The sequence below is a fragment of the Parasteatoda tepidariorum genome, chromosome 4 (assembly GCF_982258835.1).
Source record: "Parasteatoda tepidariorum strain Cologne lab strain chromosome 4, Ptep-v5.0, whole genome shotgun sequence".
Lineage (NCBI taxonomy): Eukaryota > Metazoa > Arthropoda > Arachnida > Araneae > Theridiidae > Parasteatoda > Parasteatoda tepidariorum.
In genome coordinates this window covers 88,797,428-88,820,306 of record NC_141758.1, presented here as the reverse complement: position 1 = coordinate 88,820,306, position 22,879 = coordinate 88,797,428, and the positions used below count along the sequence as shown (strand labels likewise).

General features: G+C 25.8%; 1 protein-coding gene across 3 annotated transcripts in view; it reads left to right on the top strand.

Moving 5' to 3' along the window:
- The first annotated feature begins 5,354 nt into the window (after positions 1–5,354).
- LOC122273600 (elongator complex protein 1) overlaps positions 5,355–22,879 on the top strand; it is a 45,792-nt gene continuing 28,267 nt past the window's right edge. For 2 of the 3 annotated variants that reach the window (XM_087161588.1, XM_087161586.1), the window contains exons 1-12: positions 5,355–5,991; positions 6,284–6,422; positions 9,498–9,632; positions 10,210–10,291; positions 13,861–13,941; positions 14,533–14,618; positions 16,236–16,335; positions 18,180–18,270; positions 18,347–18,470; positions 19,341–19,425; positions 19,953–20,186; positions 21,385–21,546. In XM_087161588.1, coding sequence (XP_087017714.1) covers positions 6,288–6,422; positions 9,498–9,632; positions 10,210–10,291; positions 13,861–13,941; positions 14,533–14,618; positions 16,236–16,335; positions 18,180–18,270; positions 18,347–18,470; positions 19,341–19,425; positions 19,953–20,186; positions 21,385–21,546 — 1,315 coding nt within the window. In that variant the 5' untranslated portion in view covers positions 5,355–5,991; positions 6,284–6,287. The remainder of the gene's footprint in view (positions 5,992–6,283; positions 6,423–9,497; positions 9,633–10,209; positions 10,292–13,860; positions 13,942–14,532; positions 14,619–16,235; positions 16,336–18,179; positions 18,271–18,346; positions 18,471–19,340; positions 19,426–19,952; positions 20,187–21,384; positions 21,547–22,879) is intronic. The other variant, XM_087161587.1, reaches the window with a different exon arrangement.

The window sequence follows — 22,879 nt, the reverse complement described above, 5'->3', positions numbered from 1 at the left end:
GCATAAATTATTAATTAGCGTTATAGGCGTTCGTTATATTTTTTAGAAATGATGTCTATGTGAAGGGATGCCAACTGCTAAGATTTCTCAGAAATATTTTATTAAGTGGTAGAAAGTTAAAGACCAAAGCTTGCAAACGTTTGGATAATTTTGGTTAAATTTAAAATGCTTACAACTAGATAACTGGAATGAAATTGTGTTTAACACGAAATTTCGAATTATACATACGTAGTGGCTTAAAAAATAGTTTTATATCAAATTAAATAATTGTATATCTGCATAAACCAAGAAACAAAACATAAATTTTGCTACCACTAGAAAAAAGTTTCCCATTAAACAGAGCAAGTTGGCATCTCTATATACATATAGATCGAGAGGGACATTTGGCTCTCCCCCCTTTTAATTTTATAAATTAGAATTTATAATATTTTTTAGTTTCTATTATTGCTGTTTTATATGAAAAAACATTTAACATGCACAAGGAATTTTTTGTAGTAATAATTAAACATTGTATTAATTAAATATTCGTTAATGCTTTATTATTAAAATTAATATGTAGTAAAAAAAAAGATAAATGTTAAAATTTCAAATGTTATTGGGGACATAATTTTTTAAATTTCCTGAAAATTTATTGCGATAGGTAAATAATTTTTTGTTTACAAGTAAGTAACATTCATGAAGTAACATGCTTTTCTTTTTATTTATTAATAGATAAATTTTGAATTTAACCACTTGTAAAAGTTTGATCTTTTTTTTCCTTTGAATGGTGAAGCATATCGTCAATTGTTGGCATTTTTTTTTTTTTGTACTCTAAGTTACAGAAGTATATTCACTCACAATTTTAATTATATTTTAATGCTTTAAATGTGAATTGCAATAATCCTTCTACTTACAAATTGAAATTTTTTCTTCTAATTTTTAAAGACATGTTTGTTCTGAATTTTTAAATTATATTCAGTTAATATTTATCAAACTGTCTTTGACTTTGAAATTGAATCAACTTCTTCCTTATTTCTCGGCCACAAAATTTCGCAAATCTTTCTCCTATATTTTTTCTTTTTTTCAGATTGCCATTTTCTTCCCTTTTTTTAAAATAAAAAATATATAAAATAAATACTACTTTTTTAATTTTATATAAATACTATTCTTTTAATTTTCAAGTGTTTTACAATATATGTTACTTACATTTATATCACCCCATATAACATTGCTTGAAAAAAATTGGTATACTATTTTCAAATGGGTTTATTAAGTGTCCTCCATTTATATATTATATTTATTTCTTATAATCAAAGTAAAATGGTAGCAAAATAATATTAATGTTATAATGTGTAGTTTATAACCCAATCATTACAACAGTTTAGTAACTTGAAAGAAAAAGTTATCAATAAAGTGATAATCACAATAATATTTATTCATTAAATAATTATCTTTATTTTAAGAATATATTTAGAAATGTATTTCCATAAAGATGCAAAAAGTCATCTTCTCGAATATTTCAATGATTTATATTTTTTTCTTTTTCCTTAAAAACAACTTAATTTACACAATTATAAACGACCCTTATAATTGCGCAGAATTTTTTTTTCACTTTGCTTGAAAATCTCTCTAGGTACTTCTCAGATTGCGATTACCCACTAAATTTTGGGATTCAGAAATCCAAATCCGTCGAAAAAATGGCATGTATAAACAGAAAACTTCAGAGAAAGTACGTTTTAGTATCTGATTTCGTAACTTAAAATATCATACCTGCACCTATTAATTATCACATTTTAAGTCACCCCTTGAACCATTGAGATGAGAAGAAAGTGAAGATCTGATCAATAGATCAAAAGTTATCAGGATGGTTCGTTTATTTATTTTTTTGCGCACTGAACGTCTAAAAATTCATAATTCAAATTTGTTTAATATTTTGCTTTATTTTTAATTTGTTCCATTGTGATGCGAAGAGAATTTTTCATAATTTTTTTTTTTAATTAAATATGCTAGAATGTATTCTGGTCTATTTTTTTAACTTTTTGCCTTTTTTTTACTGTTAGCAAAAGAATTATTTCTAGAAGCAAAAGAATTATTAGAAATTTATTTAAAGATAATTAAAGAATTATTAAGAAGCAAAAGAATATTATTATTATTATTATATTGTTAGCAAAAGAATTATTTCCCCTGATTTATTTCTCAATAAAAAATGTATTATTGTCGTTATTAAGTCTTGTTTTGTATGTAATTGTGTGTATATTTTTTCTTATTATCTGTTTTTATATAAGGATTGTAAAACGTAATTATATTAAGAGCATCGGTTTTTTTATTTTATTGAACAGTAAATAAACTAATCAAAATATATCTTTCTTTTTTTTTATTGTTGCTATTTTATTCGTAATTATCATAACAAATCGTAATTATTTACACTGTAATCTTTAATGAATTTATTATATCGCGATGATTTTATTTTGATGTTAGCAAAGCGTGATTATTTAAAAAAAATCAATTTCCTTCAGTTTTAATTTTGAAAATGTTGAGTAATCATCCGGTTATGTTATAGTTCTTCTTTAACTCAGAGCTACATTTGTTGTGTGTACGTAATTCTGTTACCAAATTATATTTGTGAAACTTCAAAATATAATTGTGCTTAATTAAACAACTTCTTAGAATTTTTATTGACAATTGAAAAAACGCAATAGAATCTTCTATAAATATGATAAAAAAGGTATTTTAATTTCTTACCGATGAGGATTTCGAATACACGTGAATGCATAACAATTAAAAAGAGATAATTTTATTGTTATATTTAATATTTATTTATTTATCAATTTTTTTTTAAAATTCAATTCAATCTTTTTGTGATATTGTCAAAAGAATTAAATACTTCAAACAAAGCTTTTATTTTGTATTGGATAAAAAAAAAAAAAAAGAATTTTAATATTTTAGTAAGGGCGCCAGTAAGAGGTTTGCCATAGGCGCTTCTTTCCATAGATACGCCTCTGAATACACAAGAACACTAAAGTATTATGAAATTTTCATTTTAATCAGCAAATGAAGAAAAATATGAAAATACACGCATGTATTTTAAAATTCTTTAAAAAAAAAAGGGAAGTAAAAGAACATTAGTGGTCATAATTAATATTCACGAGAGAAAAATACAAACGGTATCAAAATATAATGAATCGATGCTTAGGAACGCAACATTGAAAATATTGAAACCAGTTTGATTGCCAGATGAAATAAAAAGAATGAGAAATGTGATTATTATAAACACCACGAAATTTCATTACGATAAATTAAAAAATAAAAATAAGCTGTAATACTTAGAGTTAAGTTACTCTTTGTTACTTCAGACAGTCAAACTGGTTTTGATGTTTTCAGACCTGATTCCTTAGTTGATTCCCTAATCGGTAATTCCTAATTAATACACTTTTTAAAACCTTTTTTCGCAATATTCTAAAAATATATATTAAGAGTAGTAATTATGCAATATCTTATGTATTTAATAATGAGAAATTTTTCGAATTCATATTAAAAGTGTATAATGTAACTTTTATTCATAATTTTTTGCTAGAACAAAGTATGTAATCAATGTGTTATTTTAATTTCTCTTCCCTGACCCTCTTTTGCCATTCATGGAGAAGAGTTTTAGTAGAAATTTCTATACTGCAAACTTTAATTAGTGTAATTATAGTTAATTAAAATATAAGAAAACTAACCGTCATTAGCATTACATAAAGAGGAAAAACACGAAAACTTCCCAGGGTTAGCCAGCATGCCATCTATATGAATATATCTCCCAGATAACCATAATTTTCTGTATTTTTGTATTTAATAAAATTTTGTAAAGTAAACTTGTCTCAATCTGTTGTTATGTTGTAAGTTTTAATGAAAACCAATAAATGCCTTTTCTTTCAAAAATTTCGTTATCGTACTTTTTTATAAATTAATTTCGATTATTTTGATAAATCTTTATATTAATTACAGTGAGCAGTCTCACAAATCTATGTACTAAAATGTAAAATAACATAGAATTGTTTTATTTTGTTGTTTTTAATGATCCATCGAAATGATCTATTAGAAAAATAAATTTAAACTGTCACTTCAGCTTATTAGTCGAAAATGTTATAATTTATTTTTACGATAGAAATGATGGTATTTTTTATGAATCCTCAAAACTGAAATGAAAGAGTTACATCAATTTTCTTATAATATTACTTCTACGTTTAGAAAATTATAAAGCTTATCAAAGATAGTTTTTAAGGAATTTCTTAGAAATAAGTTATACTTTTGTAAGTTATTTATTTGTCCTTTTATTTACGACATTTACAAATAAAATGCGTTCATTACCCACTTTTACCATCATTCTTTGTTATTAGGGTTATAATAATTTTAAGTTAAAGGCCTAAAATTAAAAATGAAGTTCCTTTATTAAAGTAATCACAAGATATTACTTGATAAAAATTATTTGATAAAATATAAATACCTTTTAACAAGCAAAAGCTGATAAATAAAATATTTTCGCTTTTTAATAAGTTATGTTTTCCTTTATTCCTTTAAAATAAACTTCATATAAAACTGCGCTTTCAAAATGTGCAGTTTAATAAATTTATACTAAATAACTGCTTTAGATCAATAAGGAATTTCTTTTGTATTATTGTTAAATAATATCTTTGGCGATAAGTTTTTAAAGTAACTATAACTGAGTAGAAATAATGTAAGTAAAAATGATGAATATGAGTTTGTGGGTGAAGTTTTAAATGTATCCGAGCTAAATTATTTGAATAAGTTAAGTGATATAATCGAAATTTAGATCTGTCTTAATATGATTTAAAATTTTGTGATAATTAAATCGAATAATTTTCAATTTTGATGTTTCAATTTGTTTGTGACAAATAACAAATAACCCCGGTGTTTATTTGTTAAGAATCAAATCAAAATAATAAACAATTCAAGATATAATTAGAAAAAGCGCATGTTAAATAAAATGATAAAACTATTTTGAAAATAAATAAAGTCGTTTTAGAGTTAAAAAAAATATTTTTTAAGTTTATCTTAGAAAGAGAAAAAGCATAATATAAGATGAAGAGTGAGTTTCTTCTGATATCTTTTGAAAGCTAGTTGACCCCCGCAGGTTGCAATTCCCCTTCTGTGACAGTGATTAGTTTCGGGTTACTTAACACACGCACCCCCACAAAAAATGTAGGGGAGACAGTGAAACGGGTTTTGGAGGTGCAATATATTTCGTCCCTTTTCGAACCTATCCTTACTGAAGGTTGGAATTGAAATGAAAAGGCCTCCTTAGGTATTCTTTGGCCAAGTATTGTACCGATGAATTAGTTTCTGTAAAGTGGCGCTGTTGTCAACGTCGGCGCGATAGCTCTGAGGCTATCTTACCGATAGTCGGTGTAATAGACACTGCCTTTCTAAAACTCGAAACAGCACTTTCGAAAGAAAAATTTTTGTTTTACCCTCCTTACCTATAGAAATGCTGGCAAAAGAATATTTCACGAATGACAAAGCATTGTTCCTACATATAAAAATATTGCATTAAATTAACCAAGAGAAAAATTGTTGTTGTTGTTAATTTATTTTTTGTGCCATGTCTTTCAGTACATATATCATATATTTTTGTATACTAGACTTTGTATTATTACTTTTATGCAACCAATCTCCGAGTTATTAGACGGAATTTTAATAATTGTGCTATTGATAATTTGAATTTTTAAATATTGAAGGCTCATAAAATATGCTTCATCTTAAGTGATTTTTTGTGCATTTTCTGCATTTTAAGAAAGGGAATTTGATGATTTGGTGAATTAATCGTAATACACTTTAACACTTATAATTTCTATGTAAATATTTGTAAATAATGTGGTGCTAAATAGGCTTAATTACAAGAAGATAATATGATGACTATATGCTCGTGGGACTCTTAATTTACTATGATTAGTCTTTAAGTTTTTCTAGATCTTATGCAAATTATATCCTTGATTTGTATAATGAATATAGGTATGTATTATGAAATTTAGACACGTATTAAACCTTTTTTTTTTTTGTGTAAAAAATGATGTTGAAATATTTTCTATCAAAAAGTAAGTTTGATTACTTATTAATTAAAAAATATAATGATATTTGTGATAAACTATTTTTGTGCATAGCAAATATAAGTCTGAAATTATATAAAAAGTCAAGAGAATTTACTTATGAAGTTGATTTGAAGCCTCTTGAAAATATAATATTTATTTCTAAATTTTTTATGGAACTGTAGTCTTAATAAAAAAAGTTTTTTATCTCTTTATAGAAATATGAGAAACTTAAAATTGGTCCGAGCTTCTAAAAAGACTGTTATAGAGAGTGACAGTTTTTGTCAGGATTTTGACAACTTCATATATTTCAGTAGCAGTAAAGGAATTTATCACTTTGATCAAGTTAATAATGAAGTAAGTGGTAAAGTTTATTATAATTAAAAAACATTTATATTTCAAATAATTCTTTGCTGTATAGATCATATAATTTTAATTAGGAAACTATTAATATTTTTGAATTTTACTAGTTATTGTACCTTTATTATTCTCAAATTAATTTATTACTATTTATCTCAAAAATGATTAACATGTAATCAGTTCAAAACAAAATATTTGTTTTGTTTCTATAACTACTGAATAAATTTGTCTTTATTTTTTAGTTATAAGAGCAGTGGCAGTCATGGACTTAGGTGCCCTCCTTCTGGTGTATTCTATTTTAAAACTTTCCGCAAAAAATTTAAAATTATCCAAATCAAAAATACTCGGGTGAAAAGATATTTATAATAATTTATTTTGTTTTGATTTATGATAATGAAAAACATAATTGTAATACAAAAGCAAGCAGAATTTAGAAAAAGTAGTGAATTGAAAACACACTTTCCACATTAAAAGGAGATTGATCTATAATATGAAAGTTATATAAACTCACTATCTTACAATAACTATATTCAAATTTTAGTTAAGGGTTACTATTATTCATAAGGGAAGTTAAAATATATCTTATAAATAAAAATTATGTTATAAATATAAAATTCATAGTTTATCAATAGTAGTATACTATCTTATAAGTATAGTTTTTAGTGTTATTTTTTCTGGAGTGTGTCTGTCCTGCCCCATGGGTTTTGCGAGGGCATTATTTACACCACCGTAAGAGTGACAGATTTTGAAATCGGTGGCAAGATTGACACTTCAACTTGATGACATTGAAGTAATATTTTGTCATGCTTTTTAATTTAACATAACTCAAAATTATTTTATTGTCATTGTATTAGTGTAGTGAGTTACATGTTTTTTCATTAAGTACTGTGTATATTTATTTTTTAAATTTAAATAATATATTTACATAAGTAAAACTAAATTAATTGATGTGGTCATAACATAGTGTAACAATTAATGCTAATTAATTTATTTTTAATCATGAATTATTTGACGTCTGAATTTACAAGTTATAATATAAAGATTTGACTGAAAATTGCTCTAAATTGAGCTTCTCTAATGCTTATGCTCAAGTACCTTTGACTTTAAATATTTAGGAAAACTATTTTATTTTAATCAGGAAGTTATCTTTTTCATCAATTTGCTTAAAAAATGTCTTTATTGCTCTTAAAAATGTTGTTTCTAATAACACTTTGACAAGCCAAGTTCTTCAGCCATTGTCTTTGCGAATTAAGTCAGAAAGGAGTGCCTCTTATTTGATAAGAGAACACCACTTGGGTGAAGTGTGACTTAACTCAAATCTCCCCTGATAGAGGCAGGATCACTTATTTGTGAGGCCTCTTCCGCAATTTAGACATTAAATACCTGAACGAATATTCCCCGCCCCCAAATTGTACTTACGACCCAACTCAATTAAGGATTATTAATACGGGATACAGCGGGCCAAGCGGAACAGGGTACGAAATATAAACGGACGGAAGCAGAAGGCAGGTAATTAACAACGAAACCAACGAATATGAATACAAAGTTGGTTGTGGCTTCTTGGTCAAACTCAACGGCGAAACTATACACCAACAGTCTGTCAGAATAAATGACGAATCAAGTATATACCCGGCTGAGCTGACCGCCATCTACCTGGCTGTTTCTTGGGCAATTGAGGCAGATATACAAGAGTTAGTACTTTTTTCGGACTCCAAATCCTCATTACAGGCCCTAGAGAATCCCACACCAAGGGACATTATAGTCGAAAACATTAAGAGTATTATTCAACACAGGAATTACCGGTTCAACTGGATCAAGGCTCACGCGGGGGAAGCTGGAAATGAGGAAGCGGATGCTCTAGCAAAAGCGGGCACTCTGCTCAGTGGAGTAGATTTTTACTACTCTATTACAAGACCACAGCTTAATTATAAACTACGGCAGGTCAGCAGAGATTTATGGCAAAAAAGGTGGGACCGTTCATCAAACGGGAGACATACCAACAAATTTTTTTCCAAAAGTCAGCGATAAACTTTTAAATTGTGACTTTTACAAAAACCAATTCTATACCGCCCACGGAGTGTTCGGAGAACATCAATCGAGATTTTTTCAGAAATCATCTAGCTGCAAATACTGCGGCAAAAGCCAAACGGTTCAACATCTAATTGCAGAATGTCCTAAATTCTCGACACTCCGGGGGAATCATATTAACATCAGGGAACCAATCGAAAAGTGGTGCAGAACAAAACAACAGCAACAAATCATTAGAGAAATTATTAAAAGCACACTAGAAGATACCATTACAATGGACGATCCGATGGACCCTATACACTTAGGTTGACTTGATGTCTCCCCTTAATACCTGAACTGCCAATCCACTTCTATTTTAACGCGTCATTCCCCTTTTATATTTTTCAAACTTGAGCATCCTGGGGGACTCCGTTGGTCTTCTGTTCTAATTCCTCAACACTAATTTTAATTCATCTAGTTGTTTTTACTCACTTGCATATTCGATTTTGTCTTGTTTTATTTTGATGTTTATATCTTGTAACTACTAATTATATATTGTAACACATACTGTATTCCCTGTAACTTTGTTGGGGTCTTCAACAATATTGTAATTTGGCTCAATATAAGGGTGGGCCGTCGGCTTTAAGCACTATATGGCGGCCCTCCCAGCTGTTGGCATATGACTCTTGTATTTTATGCACTTTTTGCTTTTTATGTTCTTTTCTGTTTTTACTTGGTTTAATAAACATTTACCCGTATGCCCTGAATTGGGGCAGGTCGGGATAAATATTTTCATATAGATCTGAAGGGGAAGGAAATTTTTCCCAGATCCCTATACCCCAAGTATTGCTCAATAACCGACCACTGAATTTTTTATTTTATGCTCCTGGATATCACATATATTCAGTGGGTCTTAGCAGTATCAACCCCCTTTGGAACTGAAGTTTAATGCTCTAACCACGGGTAACCACATGGCCCAACAGTGGGTGTTTATATATTTTTTTCTAAATTTTTATTTGTGTATCAACAATTTGTTTACACATTTTCTCAAAATTTTCTCTAAAGGTCTCATTCTGTTCCGGTTTTGATTCAGAGGAGCAGGAATATGTTATTGGTATGGAATACATTATGGAAACCAATAGTATTTTCCTAGCATCAGCTTCTGGGAATCTATATTTGTATGATATTGCAGAAAAACAAGTATATATGTTTTATATCTTTCAACATTTGTGTATTTGCATTCTATGTTTTGTCTTCATTTATTACTGCTTTACAAATAAAATTAGTTCATTGCTTTTTACCATATTAAGAAAAAATTAAAAATCTATAACATTTGCAAAACAAAGGACAGAAAATCTAAATGGCAGTAAAATATTATGTTTTATTTATAAATTAATTATATCTGTGTTGGAACACAAATTAGATTAAGTGGTGATTATATAGAAAAATGTTCTACGTTTAAATTAATATGATATAATATGAAAAGATTTCTTATAGAAGTAGGAGACATTAATTTAGAAATTGCCCTCATACTTTTTGACACAATCTGTTAAAGATTTTGTTTCTTATTTATTTATTTTTTAATAAGCGTATAAGAAAGCTTCTATCTTTAGTAGCTGGAATATTTTTGTTCAAAAATTAATGAAATTGTTTTTTCTTTTGTTTTAAATAATCAGGAGACCAATGTGAATCTTAGATGAAAAGGTTAAATTTCTTTTTATGTTAATTTTGTTGTGCATATTTTGAACTGATTCATGTTTTGTGTTCATTAAATTAGGTTAATAACATTGGAGCTGTAGAGAATGGTTTAAAAGAATTTGCATGGAGTCCTGATCAAGAATTTCTCATTTTATTAACTGGTAATATTTTATATTTTCTATCTGTACATTTTGCAACTTATTATTTCAATTATATTTGTTTACATGATTTTTGTTGTCCATTCAATGTTTTAATGCGTTCATACGAAAAATATACAAGTGTAAAAGAAAGAATACCTTTTAAAGTAAGAGATCGCATCATTTGAAACATAAAAAATCAACACATATAGTTTTGTGCAATCCTTTTACAATATTGAAAATTCCCAAGCATTAGTCAAGTTGTTAATTTTATGTGTTCACTTGATGTCAACTATTATATATTTTGTAATGTAAATGTTAGATTAACCCATTTCAGGTCAAGCATAGAAATTTATGAAATATGGTATTATTTTCATTAAAATATGCTTAAATTACATTTATTAAGACAAAAAAGTTTCATGCATAAAAGATAATATTTAATTGAAGAATTAAAATGGTGTGTTTGGCCACTGCACCAATGACCAAATCAATGGATAAATCATTATGTTGAATGCTAAATTTTTTTATGACATTTGTTTTACTTTCATTTTATTTACAGAACTTGCAACTTTAATCCATCATAAGAACATATGATTAATATTAAAAGGAATAATTATTCATTTTCAAAAAGTCAAATTCATAAATCGTGGTTTCAAGTTTAAAAAAACTAGCGTAATTTGTGTTTGAAAATTTCTCTATAGAAAGTATTTACTCTAATTGAATTATTAATTTTTTATAGATGTCTTCAGAACTCTTGAAAATAAAATTCATGAAAAATATATATCACAGCGATAATAAAAAAATATTTATTGAAATGATGCATTTTTTCACCTTTGGCGGAAAATGGATTAATACAATGTTTAAAAAATAAAAAATGCATAAACTTTCAGAGGAGCATTTACATAATTTATAAACTGTTGATTGAAAAATTCTCTGTTCACAATTTCTTTCATTGAAATCTCTTGGTTATTATTATTTCTTTTTAGTTCTCAATTATTGTTAAGTACTGTTGATGTATGTTATCCAAAACTATAGCATAATGCTTTTCATAATAATGATAAACAAATCCTAAAAAAAAAGAATTCTTTTTTCAAAGAAGTATTTGTAGAAAATGGATTAATACAATGTTTAAAAAATAAAAAATGCATAAACTTTCAGAGGAGCATTTACATAATTTATAAACTGTTGATTGAAAAATTCTCTGTTCACAATTTCTTTCATTGAAATCTCTTGGTTATTATTATTTCTTTTTAGTTCTCAATTATTGTTAAGTACTGTTGATGTATGTTATCCAAAACTATAACATAATGCTTTTCATAATAATGATAAACAAATCCTAAAAAAAAAGAATTCTTTTTTCAAAGAAGTATTTGTAAAAAATTTTATCATTTTTTGGAATTTCTAGATTTTTTCTTTATTAATTTTTAAGTTGAGGATCTCATAAATAAAATAAAAAAAATAATGAAATCAAAAAGTGGAGCAAACAATATTCAAGTTCAGTAGCTTTTTTTTAATACTTTCTTCATTTTTAATCTTTATCATATATTCTATTTATCTCCTGAATGTCTGAATAATTCTGCTTACTTTCTTTTCCTTCCTTTTCTCCTTTTTTTCTTGTTTGTTCAGAAAATAATTAAAAGACATTTATTGCTAAAATGGATCTGGGATTCAAGAAATCATCCTAATTATGTAACTCTTTTATTAGAAAGAAGTAGAAAACCTATGAGTTTTGAGATAAATCTCATAATGTTTTGATCTTAAATGCAGGCATTTTTAGAAATAATGTTTCATTTAGTGTTTCCTATTGCAATAAGCAATCTTAAAATTTTATTAAAAACATTTTTTTCCCATCTCGTTGAGTTTAATTCTACTTTTGTATCCCGCATCTGCTATCTATTGTCCAAAAATGACCAACAATTCAAAAATAAATGGTGATAGGTGGAAATGTATGATTTATTGCATTCTGTTTAGCTTTTATTGTGTTCTGCTTATTGGAAAAACAATGTCATATCATTCCAACTAAAATGCTTGCATCAGCAGTCTGTGAATTCTAATCCTTAAACTGTTATATGTCATTGTTGATTATTTTTGTGGTTACAGTAGAACCTCGATTAACTGACGTCCTTGGAGCCAGGGGAATGTCGGAAAATTGAAAATTCAATTTCTTAGTGTATTAAAATTAAATTATGAGTGAAATTACTCAAAATAATATAACCAAATTTGTATAAAAATGTTTTTTTTTAATAATAAATAATGATATAATGGAGTGAAAAAAAGTCATTGATCATCAATGCATTTTTATTTTCTGCTTAATTGTAATTAATTAACAGCAAAATTTCAAATTCATTATACGTGTTGGAAGGGGCATCAGATAATTGAAGTCTCGGATGATCAATCTTCTACTTTATTTTGAAAACATTCTTCAGGGTGCGTAGCGTTTTTAAAAATTGCTTAAAGATGCTTATTTTCGTTTTTTGAAAGCCCTTAAAGGTGCTTTTCTCATTTGGTGTTTTTAAAAAGTGCTTAATTTTTCCTTTTTCAGAATGAGATTTTTTCTATACCGTGTTGATTTTTGCTACAAATTATGCAAAATGACACAGTTCACATTGTTTTATTCAGCTTTTTCTCAATTAAATTCAACCCCAATCTGTTTCGGCGTATTGTTAGTTCGTAGCGTATGAAAACGCCATTCGTTTTATATGGTTCAAAATTTCATGATTTTTGACAATTGTCATAAACAATGCCATAATTTTTTTTTTTTTTTTTTTGTGCTTTAAAGATAAACAAGACAAGATTAAAAACAAGATAAAGCCGTCAATTGTGAAAAACTTTCCAACCCTGCCTAATTATGATATTTTCTTTAATGTGCTTAAAAAATATATTTTGAGTGCTTAAAAGTTGCTTATTTTTTGTTGAATAATTTGGCTATGCACTCTGTTCCTATATAGCTTTTTTTTTTTTAAATTATTAATGCCATTTACTGATGAACTTTGTAACTGATTTTAAAATTTTGTGAGAATCCTAACTTCTTATCAGAACACAGGAAACCTTTACCTTTCTATATCCCTACTTAGTTTATTTTTTAAATTGTAAGGCATTTTTAGGACACCAAATTTAAAAAGCTTATGAACGTTGTTTTAAAGTTGTGGAGTACTTTTGATCCGCAGGACAAGAAATTAATGGTTGGCCGATTTAAACGAATAGTTTTGAAGTTAAAGTTGCAGTGTCTTCCTTGTTTCATTCCATCTATTCTATTGTTTTTCAGTTTCATTGTTTAAATTCATAAAATTCTAGAGCTGAACAGTGAATTGTTAAAAAGTTTTGATGCTAATAAATTAATGTATCATAGTTTTATCAGCACCAAATTTATTTAAATGGATTAATTTATTTCATTTTTGATTCGCTTTTGTGATTGGTGTTTATTTTTTAAAAATATTAGGTTTTTAGAGCAAAATAATAGATAAAAAGTATACAGTCTAAAATTTATCTGATGTACACAAATGTATTAGTGAATTGTAAATGCCTCTGTTTGAATGTTTGGAATTTTTTCAAATAAGTAAAACCCATTTGTTTAATTTTTAATTACTTTATAGGACAAAGGACATTTGTTCTCATGACAAAGGAATTTGACCCAATAACTGAAAAAGAACTCTCTCCTGAAGAATTTGGACAAAGTAAGATTAAATCGGTTTTTATTAATGACGATTTTAAGGTTCTCTATTGAATAAAATTTATATTGACTCTTTCTTTTTTTCTGTTTAAATGTTGGAAACTCTCATTAAACTGTATGTATTTCTGTAGTTTATCTTTAATGTTTTATTAATACTAAACAAAGATTTTGTTTGTTTGATTTTTTAAATTTTTTTTAAAAATAATTTGTTGTTTAATGTTTTCATATTAGATTTTCTATCTGTAATAGCCATGATTTATCCCTAGTTCAACAAATGAAATTCTTTATTTTACTATACACAGTGATTCAGAATTTTCATTATTAAAACAGATATGTAATTTTATATTTAATTTATTCCATATTTATCTTTAAAAGTATCTATGAAAAATAATAAATTTTCTTTTAAATTTTATTCTAAAGTGGAAAGATGTATATATATTTTTTAAAAATATGTTATTGTATTAAAAATAAATTATTTTTTATATTTAATATTTCATTTCCCGTTCTTCAATAATTTCATTTCTCTTTATGTGAGAATCTATGTTATATTCTGCTTTAATTAGTATTTTTTTTAATTATTTTTTATTTCTATTAGGTAAACCAATAAATGTTGGCTGGGGTTCTAAAACAACTCAGTTTCATGGTTCTGAAGGAAAGGGAGCTGCTTTAATAAGACAAAAAGTAATACTTTATACTGTAATATTTATGCATGATTCAAATTCCAATCAAAGTTTTATATTCAAATAAATTTGGAAAAAGATAATAAAAAAATTGTGTTCATTAAAAATTTAATTTGTTATGAGTATTATTAGCTTTTTTTAATCATCATAAATATTTGTTATAAGCATTTAAATAATTATTGAGTTTTGATAAATTTATTATGCTGAATCAATTTTCAGTTTTATCCTATTTTGGCTCAGAAATTCCACTTACTTTTTTTCCCTGATAGTTTTCTAACTTTTTGCCATTAGCTCTGAGCACTTTTTTTAAATAATTTTTGTTATTGAACAAAAGATATTTTTTCTGGGAATTTTACAAATAAATATTTTTTTATTATTATTATCTACAGTTATTTATTCATTTGGAGAAAATAATTGCATCTTGTTAATTATAGTAATTTTTAATATTTCCATTAGTTTTTATCAATAGACAATGAAATTTAACAAAGCCCTTAATTTTTATCTAGCACCCAAAGTTTCAAGTGCTTTTCAATTTTAAATTACTTTTTATTTTTTATGTAGATTTCAGCTAACCTTAAATAAGTTAAGCACATTATATAATAGCAGACTTTTGAAACTTATGAAAGAAAAAGGGGTTAAAAGCAAACGAAAACTCTTTTACAAATGTTTTATTGTGTAAATTAAATTTTTTTATTTTCATAATTGATGATTAATTAAAGAAAATTTGATCCAGTCAATTAGAAAATATAAATTTTCTTCAAAAAGAAAATTTCTGTTCAAATTTTCTTTTTGTTTTGACTTTTTCAAAAATTTATTCACAGTACATATTTGTATAAGTAATATCTTCGTAAAATATATATTTAAAAAAAACTTTACTCCTTATAAAGTTATGTCAAGTTACAGTTTGGATCAAATTTTATTATTACTGTTTACATATGCATAATGAATTTCCATTAGACACTATTACTGACACAATGATCCAATCAAAGTATAAAAATTGTATTAAACAAAATTTAATTTAAAAAGAAGTCAAAATGTAACTGCATTAAATAGTAGTTAAAACCAAAATTGTCTTAAGTAAACAATATAAATAAAAATGTGAGAATTTAAATACGGGCAAAACAAAATTTAAAGGTATGCATGTTATAAAAAACAGCACTTCATCAATTGACACACTGCTTTGCCAACATGCTGAAACCTTTCTGTTGTCAGTGGTAAAACCAAAAACCGACAGTGCCCCTAGGCCCCATAATGGAAAATAAAATGAGTCAATAGTTTAAAGAAAATAAAATAAGATAATAGGAAAATGAAACAATGCAATACCTCAAAGAATTAAAGGAAAAGGAAAATCCAGTAAAACACAATAACACTAGTCGAAATTACACTGAGAAAAAACATGAAGACTGACCTTGTCTACATATGAGAAATACAAAGTGAAAGTTACAGTTAGAAAAACCGAAATTATGCAAATTGTCAGATTCTCATATTTTTATTTATATTGTTTAATGACACAAAGAATCATTTTCACTTACAGATTGAAGTGGATATCACTAATCTAATTGAAATATAGCTGTTAAAAATAAACATTAAAAAATATTCTTACTATATTCCTTTTCAGGAGCCAACTTCAGCTCTTCCACATGATGATAAACTCCCAAGAATAAGTTGGAGAAATGATGGTGAATATTTTGTTATATCCAGTATTGATGAAGTAAAAGGTTAGTATGAATAAAAAAAATTTTTTTTTTTTTTTGGTTTTTCATTCTTTAAATTGCAGATATTTTTGCATTTTTTTAAAAAAATATTAAAATTGATTAGTAAAACTAATGTGCAATTATAATTGCTCATATTTACATTATTTCCTACATTTTAAATTTTTTCTCATACTACTTGTCATATTATATTATTAATGATTGTATAAGGAAAAACTAAAATATTTGAGTGTCAAACATTGATCTAATGAAATTAGGACCTAGCGAACGCTCAGTTGTCACGAACTTTTTTTAGTTTCTCTTGTGAACTCCTATTTAAATAATATTATTTTATAAGCTTATATATATAATGGCTAACTGAAAATTGGTAATTTGCTCATAGTAGACTCTAATTTCATTTTGTCAGTTTTTATTATTTATTATTATTATTTCTCCAAATTTAAATTTGCTGAAGTTGCAAATGGAAACGACAAAATTTTTTTGCAAATTGTAAAATCTTCTTACATGCATGCTTTAAATTTGGGCAAATAAGTTGTTTAACATCACATTCCTCTAATCCCTTACCCTCCCCCCTTCCACGTTGAAGATGAGCAAGAAATTTAAGTAATTTATCTCTGAAGTAAAATCGGTATTGAATTTTTTCCCCTGCAGATCCTATAATGAGGCCTAGAAAATTTCTGCATTCTTTACAAATTGTTGAGGCAAAAATTGGTGATTTTTCCTTAAAATTGAATTGTAGTCTGTCAAAAAATCACTAATTTCTTCAATAAAATGAAAAAATTAGTTCATTCATTTTCTTTTTTTATATTTGATTTATCATCAGTTTATAATTTATAAAAAAAATTTTATGTACTATCACAATCGTTATTTCCAACACTATTGTAATCATATGCTAAAAAATAATTTTGAAAATAATTTGGAAAGAGTGAGCTACCATTTATAGTGATTTTATTGCTGGGTCTACAGACAGTTTACTGTAATGAGGTTTCACTGTATTATCATTTATTTATACTAAGCAAAAAATAATTATTATTACAATAAACATAAAATTATTATTAATTTTGTGATTATTGTAACATTTTAGCTTTGTTCATGTTAAGACTACCCATTTTTTAAGGTGGATAAGCTATTCATTGATGATAAATTTGTTGTGAAATATCCAGTTGGGTATGGCCTATTTTGTTAAGAATTATTATTGATAGAAATATAACACAGCAAAAAAACTGAAAATATATTGAATTATCAAAAGCTCACCTAACTCAAGATTAATGTAATGAATATCATTTTTATTTGAATGAATACATGTAAAATCTTGTTTAAAGCTCTAGACTAGAAATGTTTTAAGTAAAGGAAGTCTTATTTTTGAATGTTTCTTTTAATTTCCTTACAATAACTTCTCTTGCAACAAAAAAATAAATAACATATAAAATCTTTCTAAACACGCATGCAACTGTTCTTTTATGTCATTTTTATTTTTTGTGTTTAAAATTTTGACAGCTATTTTAGAAAGGATGAAAAATAAATCTAAAGAATTACTTTGTAAATAAATTTATGTTTTCATAAAAATGTAAAATTATTCTGAATAAATACTTGACATATAATTAACTATTCTATAACTTCTGAAATTATAACTTAAATCAACCCAACAAAATGAATCTAAGTAAATGTTTAAAGTACAGCTAATTTTTTAACACTACTTAAATTACTTAAACAACTTAGCAAAATGAATAATAACATATGTTTCTAATCGACAGATAAATACCCAAGTTTAAGGTGCCATATAAAGGAAATATATAGATATAGATTAATATATAGATATGTGATGAATGAAATGAAATTTGAACTTGCAGGTTATAGATTGCTGCGAATTTGGAGTAAAGATGCAATCTTACAATTTACAAGTGAAGTTTTAGAAGGTATTGAAGAACCACTATCTTGGAGGTAAGTTAAATTGTTCCCCAACATTGTTTACTCATTACAAAATATTTTTTACAATTTTCCAAATTTTTATTTTTAGACCATCTGGTGATTTCATAGTTTGCAGCCAGCAGAGTCCTAATAAGCATAAGATTATTTTTGTTGAGAAGAATGGCTTGAAACATTTAGAATTTACACTTCCTTTTAAACCTAACACATTTAAGGTAAGTAAAAAATATTTTACCTAAAATAATTTTTTTTTCCAAAGTACTTAATTAATAATTATCAAAATAGTACTTTGTATTAAAATATTCAAAAAAGAAAAAAAAAAAATGAGGTATGTATTTTTAATAATATCTTCTAGTAAGCTAAGCATATTTTACTGTAAGTGAATCAAGTAATGGGATTTTGAAACTTAATAATGTGAAAAAAAAGTCATCAAAGTTTAATCAAATTATCTCTCTCTCTCTCTCTATATATATATATATATATATGTATATATATATATATATATATATATATATATATATATATATATATATATATATATATATATATATATATATATATATATATATATATATATATATATATATATATATATATATATTTAGCACAATAAAGGCAAAAAAAAGCAAGGAAAATTAATAAGTTTTACCTACTGCACATAATCTGAAGTTTATAAAAGTAATAAAATAAGTTAAAAATATGGGAGAAACATGGAAAATAATGAAGATTAATAAAAAAGATGAAGAAAAATAAAATATTTTTAAAAAATATGTATTTTTTAAATTATTTAAAATGAAAAAAGCGGGAAAACAAAATAATGAAAAAATATAATCCCTTCATCAACTCACAGATTATATCTGCAAAAAAAAATATTTTATTTTTCTTCATCTCTGTTCATTTACTATTTTCCATGTTTTCTCTATATTTTTAATATTATATGTATATATATTATGACTTTTTAATGATGTAAATTTGTATGCAAATATATTATTTTTAAATATGTTAATTAAGTTTAGAATTTTCTCTAATGTATTATTATGTTAACTGTTTCTATTTATCACACTTGTTGTTTCTTTTTATACCAGGTTTCACAGTTATCGTGGAGTAATGATTCTAGTGTCCTAGCTGTTGTTGCCACGGAATTATCTGACAATTTTTCTGACTGCCAAGGTAATTGCATTCAAATATAAAATACCATTAGCTAATTCTTAAATATTAGTAATTTAAAAGATTTAAAGCACATTAGTTACATTTTTCTAAAACTATTGTGTGAATATTAAGTTTTTTTTCCAATTATTTGTGAAATCTCATTTTTTAAATTGTTTTATCCAAATAACATTATTGAATTATTAATAAAAATTAAGGTAATTTTTTTAATTAATTAGGTTATGGGGAAAAGTATATTATTTTTAGACATTTGATAATCATTATATTTATTACAAATAATATAAATTATCTATAAGACATTTATTAATTAATAGTTACATTGATTTATTAAATTAAACGTATACAAAATCTTGTTATTGACTGAAGATTTTTAACATTTAACAAAAAATATGGCTTTAACCAGGGATTTTGCAACTGTGTTCTAAACCTTACCAACCTTTTTTTTTTTAATATGCAATATTTTTTTATTGAAAGTTTAAAATTTGCATTTTTAATAATGTTAACCGTTTATGTAAATTTTCTTTTCACAGTGATGTTATGGACTACAGGGAATTACCATTGGTATATGAAACAAGGACTTTATTTTCAGCGAACTGCTTTGCAGAAAAGTGTAATGGTAAAATGGAGTTTAAATGATCTGTTAGAACTGAATTGTTATGACCAAGCTGTGGGTCATTTTTACAATTTTAAATGGATTCAAACTATATTTCATAGCCCATCACAATATGAATGTGAGGATTCATTAGTCGCATCAATAGATAATGGTGTGTATGTTAGATACTATGTATGGCTCTTTTTTATGTTTATAGACTTTTATTTAGTTAAGTAATTCAAGTTATTATTTCTTTTTTACCTTTGCTTGCATTTGTTTACCTGACTTTGTATATTCTCTTTATATGTTTAGTTATGTATTTAAAATTAGAACTGTTGCTTTTAGTATTACAACATTAAGTGTATAGATAGCCACTCAAAGTTTTACTGAAATAAATTGTTCTGAAAATTATCTTGTAGTACTTAAAACTGCATACTTATTATTATGCTTCCAAAGAAAGCATTGTTTTGATTTTAAATATTTATTTTATTGTATTAATATATCAAAATAAATTAAATATATTTTTCCAAAACCTGTTCTGACATATTTTTGTTTGACTAATTATCAGAATTATTTATTTATTTTTGATAAATTCAACAAACCTTTTATGTTTCTCGCGTTACTTACTCGAATTATTTTAATAAATAAAAAAGAATTTTAATGTGTTTAACCCATACTATATTATTGCTATCGTCTGTGAAAGTTTCTTGTATGGAAATTAAACCTTCTGATGCACAAACTCTTAACAAGATCTCAAACTACCACTGGCACGTATTTGGAACATGGCATGAAAGAAAGATTTAAGTAGCCACATTTTTTATTCTGGTTATTAATAAAATTCAAGGAAAATATTGCATTTCAGTGCTTTTTGTCTATTCAATTGAGTATAGATTAACAAGAACCACAAAGAAAGAAAATTCTTAAATATAGAGAATTTAACATTGGTCTTATATAATATATTTTTGGTTCCACTAAATTTCATTGCTATAAGTTGAAAATTTGATTTTCTGATGTGCAATCAAGTAAGAGTGATAATGTGTTATTTAAAATTGAACTGAGCTCTTAAGTTCCTCAAGTTAAGATTTTTAGATAAGCTACATTTCTGAATGTTTTAATTAAGGGCTTTTAAAATTTACTGACATTTTATGCATATAAAATTTTGTTCTATTTCAGTTAAAAACAATTTTGTTATGATTATAAATTCTAATAATTTTTATAATTTTGCCCGTAATGAGCTTAAAACTTCTCTTTTTGTAAAATTAAAATTTTTTTCTGCTGTTTGTCATTTTTTAAATGAATTTACTTATGTTATATTACTATTCTATTTATTTTTCTTATGAAATTAAATTAAATATTTTGTATTATAACAGAAAGTATTTTGATTTCTCCATTTGGGAAGCTTGTTGTCCCTCCCCCCATGTGTGGTTACAAGTTCAATTTAAACTCTTCTGTGCAATCTGTTTTCTTTGCACCTGATACGCCTTCATTTGGAGCTTATTTAGGCAACTATAAACTGGCCATTTTCTCTAAAGGTAAGCAATATTTTCTAACTATTTTTGCTCTTCTTTAAAATTAATTTTAATTATTTCAATAAGGTAGCAAGCTTACTTTCATTTAAAATAAATTTTAAAGTTTTTATTTTAAATTCTTACTACTCTTTAATTTTTCATTATTTAATTTTTATGGAAAATAATTGTATAATTCAAGGTGTATAATAGTACTTTGCATTATTTTGGAGGTTTTTTGATTCATCTATGTCTTTTAGGTGTTCAAAGTAAAGTGTTCTGTTGTGTATTTTTTATTTTATTTATTAAAGTTAAAATATTCATTTATTTTTAACATATTGACTCTGTGTCAAATTTAACAAAAGATTCACTGCTACACATTTCTTTCTTATTGGATAACTGGTATAAAAACTGATCATCAGGATTAAAACTGCATAGCAATTCATCCCCAGGAATTTCTTTATACGCCCATTGTGAACTATCTCTTTGTGTGCGACGATATTTCCAGGCATGGGTTTCTATGCAATTTTAATCCTGATAATGTGCCCTAACTGTTTGTAGTAACATTATTTTTGCAACCCCCTATACCTTTTCTTAAAATTGTACATTTCAAAATCCAAATTTAACAAACAAAATGGAATATTTTGCTTAATACAAGGTTATAAATGTATTAGCTATAATGTAATAAGTAATGTTTTCTCTTATTCTGAGATTTAACAAGGTAAATAATTTTTGCAGCATGGAATATTATCAGACATAATGAAAACCTATTTATATTTATGATTGAAGAAAAATACATTGTACGCTATCAATCATTTAAAATTATGGAGGTAGTTTGATTCATAATTTGTAAAATATGCTTTGGTGTTATTTGAATAATAGTTGGACGGTGTTTTGTTATTGATGACAGGTGCGATCCCCAGAAATAGGGAGAATGTTAGTTACACAACACACTGGATCAGCTCATTTTCTGAAGATGAAATTTGTCTAATTTCCAAAATATCGGTGCATATCTGGTTTCAAAGTCATGTAAAAAAAAGTTCATCCGCGGTGCTTATTCTTTCTAGAAAACCGTCATTTTATTCAGCTGTTTAAAATGTTGAACAGAACATTTTTATCAGTAACTACTGAATCATAATTGTGTGAAGTTAAACAATCATTGTTACATGCATATTTTTTCACTTCTCATAAGGATCTGGCAGAAATTCATGCCATATTTTTTCAGATTTAATTTTTTTGTATTTACCTAGATTTCAGATTTAACCGGTCAAAAGACCAGTTTAAACGAGTTTTGTGAAAAAAGTTCTGTTTCTTGTTATATGCAGGTTTTACTGATGTATTAGTAATATCTTGAATGTAG